At 43.9% G+C, this 10167-nt stretch overlaps 1 protein-coding gene across 6 annotated transcripts in view; it reads left to right on the top strand.

The window, feature by feature from the left end:
- Window positions 1–10167, top strand: part of LOC122540197 (endothelin-converting enzyme 1-like) — a 310307-nt gene that overhangs the window by 249852 nt on the left and 50288 nt on the right. For all 6 annotated transcript variants that reach the window (XM_043675566.1, XM_043675567.1, XM_043675569.1 and 3 more), the window contains 3 exons: window positions 2696–2884; window positions 8135–8277; window positions 9774–9888. In XM_043675566.1, the coding sequence (XP_043531501.1) occupies window positions 2696–2884; window positions 8135–8277; window positions 9774–9888 (447 nt within the window). The remainder of the gene's footprint in view (window positions 1–2695; window positions 2885–8134; window positions 8278–9773; window positions 9889–10167) is intronic.

Raw genomic sequence — 10167 nt, 5'->3', positions numbered from 1 at the left:
CACCAGCCTCATTCCTGAAGAAGGGCTTATGCCCGAAACGTCGATTCTCCTGCTCCTCGGATGCTGCCTGGCCTGCTGTGTTTTTCCAGCACCACATTTTTCAACTCTGGTCTCCAGCATCTGCAGTCCTCACTTTCTCCTCATATCCCTCTAAACCCTTCCCGTTATGTACCCATCCGGATGCCTCTTAAACATTGCAGTTGCAGCAGCCTCGTTTTCATTTGGACCGCAACACTATAGTGCGCATTGTATTTTAGAAAAAGTGGCTAGCTGACGTCCTGTGGCATTGCTCATGGATGAGATGGTGTTGAGATGAGGATGAGATGGACAAAGGAGGTACAGGTATATAGTTAGGCTGTCCGTATGTGACAGGACGCGTCTGGCTTGTTTTGGCTTGGCAGTAATCCTTCTCATCAACTCACAGGAACTTTAAAGTCAAGCTGCAGTTAGAATGAGAAACGATGCCACTTCAGAAATAAACATTGCAATGTACTCGGTCCATTTACTTCCGCGATCAGCAACTCCTTTACAATCAAGTTGACAGTTACTTCAATCCAGTACACCCTGGTTACTTGTTAAAAAAGTTTTTAAGCATGCTAATTCAAATTTGTTTGAATTTGTAGTTTGTTAAAATTGTCAAATAGTTTTAAATTCTCAGCAAGGTGCATGGTGCCAATTAATGCCAACAGCTGGTTGGCATGGCAGGAGGCACAAGTAAGTGTTGAGTACAAAATAACTTGGCAGTAAAATGGCAAACATTTCCATTTTCTTCAAGGATTATGTTGACGTTATTTATAATTATATGCAGTATTGTAGTTACCTTCCCATTTTGTTAACTAAATATCTCCAAAAATTAAAGATGAATCTAAAATCTGGTGTCATGAGAGCTGATGGTTTTTATCTAAGGGCGGTCAAAGATCAGTTCTGCTACTAAATCCTAGAATTCCCACAGTGCAGAAGCAGGCCATTCATCCCATCGAATCCAAACCAACATTCCAAAGAGTATCCCACCCAATCACTGTATCCCTGCATTTCCCATGGCTAATCCACCTACCCTGCTCATCTTTTGACTGTGGGGGGAAACCCATGCAGACACTGGGAGAATGTGCAAACTCCACACAGACAAGGCTGGAATTGAACCTGGTTCCCTGGTGCTGTGAGACAGCTGTGCTAACCACTGAGTCATTGTGCTGCCCTCAGAAAGGCTTTACTATCTCCTTATGGCTGGGACCATGCTCATTAACCCAGCTTGATATCAGGGCAAACATTTGAGAGTGTTTGAGCAGGAGATCCCCTGAGACTCAGTAGTTTTTCTTTAATCGCATCATGAGATGTGAACAAGGCCCCCATTTGTTGCCCATCTTCCACTGCAGTGAAAATTGAGTAGCTTTGCTGGACTACTTCAGAGGGCAGTTAGAGAGAAGCAGATTGCTGTGGGCTGGAGTCACATTTAGGAGAAAGTGAGGACTGCAGATGGTGGGGATCAAAGTCACAAAGTGTGGTACTGGAAAAGCACAGCAGGTCAGGCAGCATCCGAGGAGCAGGAGAGTCGACGTTTCAAGCATAAGCCCTTCATCAGGAATGACATTTTGCCTTTTTGCCTCTGGAGTCACATTTGGAGCAAACAAGGTGAGGGTAGCAGATTTCCATCCTTGAAGGGCATTAGTGAATCAGGTGGCTCTTCGGACAATCCTTGATAGTTTCGTGGTCACCATCACTGAGACTAGCTTAATATTCCAGCATTACTCATTAAATTTAAATTCCCCTGGGTGCCATTTCCCCGGATCATTAGGCTGCCTCTCTGGATTTGTACTTCAGTGACATTACCACTTTGTCGCTGTACTCCCATTAGATGCAGATTTGGGGGTCACTGCTTGGGCCTTCTGAGGGAGCATTGCCCGCAGTGCTAAGAGACTCTGAGGCCCCCAGCCCACCTGGTCAGAGATGACATGCATCTCTGAAAGTGCTGCAAGGTACAGAAGTTGAAGGGACACTGGCTATAGTGACAGCGGTAATGTCACTGGACTGGTGACCTTGGCAGAATGGTTCCAATCCCAGCGTGGAAACAGGTTGTTGTAAAAACACACCTAATGTCCTATAGACAAGGTTATTTGCCAACCTTACCCACTCTAGCCTACATGGGATTCCAGAGACTCAGCAATGCCCTCTGAAATGGCTGAGCAAGCCACTCAGTTAAGGGCATTAGAAGTGGGCAATAAATGTTGGTCTTGCCAACAACAACCAAATCTCATGACAGAACAAGTGAAAACAAGACTCCAGCAACAAAAACTCCTTGTCAGAAGCATCATGTTGTCAGGGCCACCAACGTGAGAGGTCAAACAGGTCACATGCTGAAAACCAGGACACAAAGTTCACAGGATATAAAAGTGACTCTTGAAGAAACTGCTTGCTGGGAACCCAGCTATCAATGCTTTATAGATTGTTACAAGGAAGCTGTGATCACCATAGCAATGTCATGCCAGGAAATTCTGTGTTAAATCTTCAAGCCTTGTTTATGATTACCTAAAACTCTAATGCAGACCAGTTACCCCAGAATTTAAAAAATAAAACTCAACAGCTTTTGAAAACAAAGCTGAAATTAACCAGTTTGATCAACCTTAGATTTGCATTGTATTTGACGGTGTGATCTTGTAATTGTGCTGTTAACCTCGCTGTGTTCCTGCCTTTCACCCAGATTCTCACGGCCTACTTGACTTACATGGTGGAGCTGGGAGTGCTCCTGGGTGGTGAGGAGATCTCCACGCGGGCACAGATGCAGCAGGTGCTGGACTTTGAGGGTGCCCTTGCCAACATCACTGTCCCCCAGGAAAACCGGCGAGATGAAGAGCTCATCTACAACAAGATGAGTGTGCGGAACCTGCAGGTAAACAGTGTGTGGCTGGGAAGAGGGTCAGGATCCAGGTTAACCTCTGGAACTTTATCATGGTCCAATGGGGTAGAGTGTTTTAAATCAAGTAGGCAGAAGTGGGTACTGCAGAATGCTGGAGTTTACAGTCAAGATTAGAGTGGTGCTGGAAAAGCACAGCAGGTCAGGCAGCATCCGAGGAGCAGGAAAATTGACGTTTCAGACAAAAACCGTTGATTTTCCTGCTCCTTGGATGCTGCCTGACCTGCTGTGCTTCTCCAGCATCACTCTAACCTTGTCATAAACTGAGGCCTGCTCTTCCTAGACCTTAACATTGTTCTTTAAGGTACACACAGTGGCCCAACTTAGCTGACTTTCAGACCAAGTTTTTGTACTAAGTAAATAGACTATAGCTACGAGTACAGGTCGTTCAGCTATAGTACACGTTTCATTGATGCAAATTCACTGATTCATGATTGACAAATTGGGGACAATGTTTCGAAAGCAGGAACATTTAAAATGTGTGTTGGCTGTAACGCAATTACATCGCCAACACTTTAAGCGATTTTTCTATAATGCAGGGTTGCACAAGAACGCAACCATCATGTTATAGCAGAACTACCTGGAACCAGATATAAACCATTGGCACATAACATTACTGACAACAGCTTTAATCCCCTTATAAACTGCTCCCCACCCCCTTACTTATATTTAGACACACACACACACACTCACACTCACTCACACTCACTCACTCACTCACTCACTCACTCTAACAAATAGGGAAAATAAATTATTGGTAGAAAAAAAATCTGGAAAGTCCGTTCTGTGATCTTCCTGATCCCGATGCTGAGATGATCAATCTGCAGCTAGCCAGATCCTTGGTGTTCAGTTCTCCTCTTTCTGTCTCTCTGCAACTTCCACTGGTTTGTAAGAAGTACAGAGCAACACATTCACTCTAAAAATGTCTCCAATTTATCAATTCAAATGGTACAGAAAGTGCAGGAAGGATAACTGGTTTTCTTCAAATTCAAGCTGGCTTTTTATTTTGAGCAGAGAACAGATACCTTCTGCTGGAGAGAGCAACTGCACACTCTTGCGTGTCTTTTTCACTCTCTGTCTGTGTCTCTGCAATTTGCCCAGTTCCAACCTGCTCAGTTAGCTGGGAACCAGTCACCTTCACTTGTAAGCAACTCCTCAGCTTGTGATCGTCTACAGATTGCAGGAACCCATAGCCATAGAAAACAGAGTTTACAATAGATCCTGTGCTTGCTGGGTAATTGTTCAGCCATCTTTATAAAATCCTGCTTTGAAAAGCACAGGTTTGGGAAATGGCAGGAAAATGGCATCAAGTCATGGCGCTGACTTTGAGGGTTGATGCAGACGCAATGGGCTGAGTGACTTTTTCTACGCCGTACCTCTTTAGTGAGTAAAGAAGTCTTGTTTCACTTATATAGAAAAGTGGTGAGACTGCACCTATACATTTCTGGTCCCCTTACCAATGAATAGACAGGCATGCCATTGAGGGACTGCAGCAGATGTTCAGCAGACTGATTGCCGACATAAAGTTTGCACATTCTCCCTGTGTCTGCGTGGGTTTCCTCAGGGTGCTCCGGTTGGCTCCCACAGTCCAAGGATGTGCAGGTCAGGTGAACTGGCTGTGCTAAATTGCCCAAAGTGTTAGGTGCATTAGTCAGAGGGAACTGGGTCTGGGTGGGTTACTCTTCGGAGGGTCGGTGTGGACTGGTTCAGCCAAAGGGCCTGTTTCCACATTGTAGGGAATCTAATCTAATCATACTCATAACAAGATTGCTCTATGAAAAGAATTTGAGGAGACTAGACCATTATTCTCTAAAGTTTAGGAGAATCTCATTGTGGATCCTTGATATGTGGATGTAGGGCTGGGGAAGATTACAGAGATAAAAATCCTTGATAAGTATGTCCTTGTCAGGCAGGGAGGAAGTGGTCGAGCGAAGGAGTTGTGGTTTACTAAAGAAGTTGAATCTCTTGTCAAGAGGAAGAAGGAAGCCTATGTAAAGATGAGATGTGAAGGTTCAGTTAGGGCACTTGAGAGTTACATGTTAGCCAGGGAAGACCTAAAGAGAGAGCTAAGGTGAGCCAAGAGGGGACATGAGAAGTCTTTGGTAGATAGGATCAAGGAAAACCTTAAAGCTTTCCATAGGTCTGTCAGAAATAAAAGAATGACTAGAGTAAGATTAGGGCCAGTTAAGGACAGTAGTGGGAAGTTGTGCGAGGAGTCCGAGGAGTAGGAGAGGCACGAAATGAATATTTTTCGTCAGTATTCACATTGTAAAAAGACATTGTTGTTGAGGAGAATACTGAAATACACGCAATTAGACTAGATGGGATTGAGGTTCACAAGGAGGAGGTGTTAGCAATTCTGGAAAGTGTGAAAAATAATAAGTCCCCTGGGCCTAGAGTTCTCTGGTCAGCTAGGGGGGAGATTTGGCTTTGATCTTTATGTTGTCATTGTCTACAGGAATAGTACCAGAAGACTGGAGGATAGCAAATGTTGTCCCCTTGTTCACGAAGGGAAGTAGAGACAACCCTGGTAATTATAGACCAGTGAGCCTTACTTCAGTTGTGGGTAAAGTGTTAAAAAGGATTATAAGAGATCGGATTTATATTCATCTAGAAAGGAATAATTTGATTAGGGATAGTCAACACGGTTTTGTGAAGGGTAGGTCATGCCTCACAAACATTGCTGTGTTCTTTGAGAAGGTGACCACATAGGTGGATGAGGATAAAGTGGCTGATGCGATGTATATGGATTTCAGTAAAGTGTTTGATGAAAAGGTTCCCCACAGTAGGTTATTGCAGAAAATATGGAGGCATGGGATTGAGGGTGATGTAGTGGTTTGGATCAAAATTGGCTAGCTGAAAGAAGTCAGAGGGTGTGGTTGATGGGAAATGTTCATCCTGGAGTTCAGTTACTAATGGTGTACCAGAAGAATCTGTTTTGGGACCACTGCTGTTTGTCATTTTTATAAATGATCTGGATGAGGGCGTAGAACAATGGGTTAATAAATTTGTGGATGACACTAAGGTTGGTAGAGTTGTAGATAGTGCTGAAGGGTGTTGCAGGTTACTAAGGGACATAAATCAGCTGCAGAGCTGGGCTAAGAGGTGGCAAATGGCATTTAATGTGAAAAGTGTGAGGTGATTCACTTTGGAAGGACCAACAGGAACAAAGAGTACTGGGCTAATGGTAAGATTCTTGGTAGTGTGGATGAGCAGAGAGATCTCGGTGTCCATGTACATAGATCCCTGAAAGTTGTCACCCAGGTTGATAGGGTTGTTAAGAAGGCATACAGTGTGTTAGCTTATATTGAGATTGAGTTTCAGAGCCATGAGGTCATGCTGCAGCTGTATAAAACTCTGGTGTGGCTGTACTTGGAGTACGGTATACAGTTCTGGTCACCGCATTATAGGAAGTTTGTGGAAGCATTGGAAAGGGTGCAGAGGAGATTTACCAAAATATTGCCTGGTCTGGAGGGAAGGTCTTACGAAGAAAGGCTGAGGGACTAGAGGCTGTTTTTGTTAGAGAGAAGAACTTTGAGAGGTGACTTAATAGAGGCATCACAAGATGATCAGAGGATTAGATAGGGTGAACAGTGAGAGCCTTTTTCCTGGGATGGTGATGGCTAGCACGAGGGGACATAGCTTTAAATTGTGGAGTGATAGTTATAGGACAGATGTCAGAGGTAGTTTCTTCAGAGACTGCCTGCAACAGTCGTAGACTCATCAATTTTAAGGGCATTTGAATGGTCATTGGATAAACATATGGATGATAATGGAATAGTATAGGTTAGTTGGACTTCAGATGCGTTTCACAGGTCGGCGCAATATCGAGGGCCGAAGGGCCTGTGCTGTGCTGTAATGTTCTAGGTTCTACGTTCTAGGTTCTACGTTCTATGGACCTTCTGTACTAGAGGCAGGGTCACTACCACTGCACCGCATGACCTTTCTTGCATCAGAGCAATTTATTAACAGTGAATATCTACACGTTTGGGGTAGATGTGCATAATAAGGTCTTAAAGTATACACAACAGATTCCTTTGTATTTTGGAACTTGTAATTGCACAGACTTTCAGCTTCTTGTTAGTGGTGGGGGCTTGAAGTATCTTGAGCAGCGGGTTCAGCTGGAGTATTAGCCATGGCCATGACATGACCTTGCTGTAGTGAGGTTATGTAAAGGGATTCACAATGTCGTTCCTCTGAACTGAGCCGTCTCCATTTGCCAAAGGGTCAAAAAACTGACAAAGTACAGTTTTATCCAATAGAAATCATTGACCAGCTAAAGGTTTAACAGTTTAGAATTTAGAATTAGAATTGGGATTTTATTAAAGTACAGGAGTATAGTGAAAAGTGTACAATGGTGCCGGCATAACATCTTAATGCAACGTACCGAGTTACAAATCATAGTTACGAAAATAGATTAGATACAAAAATAGAGAAATAAAAAAAATGCTAACGTTTGACCCACATGTTCTCATTGTAAGTGGAAAGCTCCGTATGGTCAATACATGAAAATGTGCTTCGCATTTCCATTGACTTCACAAACAGACCCCACATTCAATAATTCAGTGTGTCCAGTGATCAAAGAACATATTCTGATCTTCCCCTTCCCATTTTACCAGCAGATGCACAAAATGGTTCAAGCTCACAACAGTATCCATGAATCCATTTATTTAAGTCAAAAGAAATTCAATTAGCCACATGCAGCTAGCATTTGATTACAATGATCGAGTCTGCACACAGTCAGTGTTAGAGATATGACAAACAAGGAAATTTTCAGCTGCTTAATTCCATCTCGTCTTTCAATCCTCCTGGATCCTATTGAAAAAATAACAAAAATATTCTGAAAAACAATAAAACCCAGATGATGCTTCTTCTTGAGCTATAGTCTGACCCTCTCGAAGTGAAAGGGACAAATATTTTCCCTCCCCCCAACCTCCATATCCAACCACTTCCACACAGTCTCAATTGAAACGTGCCACCGGGTGAAGTTTAGAAAGAATTTGCTTCTGAAATAGCTACTGAGTGGAGAGTTTAATTCCTTTGGGTTTTGAATCGTCCTTTAGCACAACTCACTTACTAACTGATAAATATTAGTGTCCTGCTCATTCATGGTGCCGTTTCTGATTTCAGAGTCCAATGTTTACACTACTTACTCAGTCTAGAACATTTTTGTCTTCTCCCTGTGCCCTACTTTCCTGTAGTAAGATTCTCTTTGCTTTTTTCCAGGCGTTAGCTCCTGTTATTGATTGGCTGCCATTGCTTTCTGCCATCTTCTATCCAGTCGAGTTGAATGACTCTGAGCCTGTGGTTGTATACGCAAAGGAATATCTACAGAAGGTCTCTGACCTTATAAACTCCACCGATAAATGGTCAGAATCCATCTCTTGTTGTCTTTCTGTCATTTTGTTATCTCGTGACGGGTATGTCATAGAAAGTTGACACTGACATTGGATCTCGCTCTTTGTGCCCTGCCTGAGAGGTACCCGTTTCGGGTCAACTTAAAGGGACCAGACCATCACAAAGGGGCAAATCAAGCCTTTATATTGTTTGCAACTGGGCTTGCACTAACAAAGACCCACAAACCTCGAGAATTTCCATCTCAAAAATTGTGAAAGTAGCACATTTATAAAGCATCTGTCAAGTCCTCTAGGAAAGTCTCGTATAACTTCACCAACTGTGAATTACCTCAAAGTGAGGCAAAGGTGGCCACCATTTTGTCTCATTCAGGCTTCCATCAGCAGCATCTGGACTTAAGGTTTCTAAGGAGCGATTATCAAATTAGACCTCTATTCTGTAGCATTTAGGAGGTTAAGGGGTGATCTGATTGAAGTCTTCAAGACATGGAAAGAAAACCACAGGGGAGATAAAGATAAACTATTTCCACTGGTTGGGGATTCTAAGGGGCATAGTCTGAGAATTAGGGCCAGAGTGTTCAGGAGAGATGTCAGGAAGCACTTCCATACACAAAAGATGGTGGAGATTTGGAGCTCTCTTCCACAAACAGCAGTGGATGCTGAATCAGTTGTTGACTGTAAATCCAAAAGAGTGAAATTTTTCCGAAGCTGAATTATATAGGGGATTAGGTCAAAGACAGATATGTGGAGTTAGGCTGCAGATCAGCCATGATCTTCTTGAATGTTGGAACAGGCTTAAGGGGCTGAATGGCCTATTCCTGTTCCTATGTAGGAGTGAGGGTATACCAATGGAGGTACTGGTTAAAGCACTCACCCACCAGAATCAGTGTTGCCCTGGCATCTAGAACCTCCACTTGTACCATTGCCTCTCAGTTTAATGTCAGATCCAAAGGGGACTGTCTCTTATGATGCAGCACACTGCTTACACAGAGAGAGAGGGCAGGCTGGCATTGTCGAGTCACCCTGGTGTTCTGTAGCTGAACCTTTACCCCCATACCATGCTCCCTACCCAACCCCTCCCAAAAACTCCAGCCTGCCAATGGAGGCCACCTCCTAGTATAAAAAACCCACTCCCACAAACTCCTCTTCTAGGCATCAGCAGGTCAGCTGGACAATGTCAGTTCACTACCTTCACCTGGCCCTTGAGAAGCTTGGTTGGCCATTAAGCCTGCAGGAAGAATGGGACCTGCTCCAGGATGGTGATTGGAGGATGGGACAGAGCTTGGGAGCTGCATGCAGATCTATCTGCAACCATTCTAGTGGCTGCCAACCTGCATTCTGATGCCACTGGGAGATTGATGCCCACCATGATGTTGGCATGTCCTCCCCTGTGTCACCCTGACCACCAATCAACCGAGTAGCCCTTTTACTGTGCTCCCAGCTGCGCCTTGCTCCGATCTCAGTTTGTGTCATTGAAGCACTGAAGGTGTTTCTTATGTTGCTGCTTCCAGCATTCTCAACAACTACATGATATGGAACGTTGTGAAGAAAACTGCCTACAATCTGGATCATCGCTTCCAGGAAGCTGAGGAGAAACTCATAATGGCCATGTCGGGAATGAAAAAGGTGAGTGAAAGACTTTCAAAGTCCCTCGGTCAGTGAGATGGTGAGCAGACCTACCTTCCGTCAGATTTAGAAGAATGAGAGCTGACCTCTTGTAATTCCTGAAATTCTTACAGGACTTGATAGAGGGTAGGTGCTGGGAAGGATATATCCCACCGGGCTGAGATGGGGGCCACAGTCTCAGGATAAGGGGGCAGCCATTTTGAGCTGAGATGAGGAGAACTTCACACAAAATGGTTGTAAACTCCTTATCCCAGGGGATTATGGATGCTGGAGAGTTTT

Source organism: Chiloscyllium plagiosum, chromosome 34 (assembly GCF_004010195.1).
Source record: "Chiloscyllium plagiosum isolate BGI_BamShark_2017 chromosome 34, ASM401019v2, whole genome shotgun sequence".
Classification (NCBI taxonomy): Eukaryota; Metazoa; Chordata; class Chondrichthyes; order Orectolobiformes; family Hemiscylliidae; genus Chiloscyllium; species Chiloscyllium plagiosum.
The sequence above is the reverse complement of the archived record's forward strand: the minus strand, read 5'-3'. Positions and strand labels throughout refer to the sequence as shown.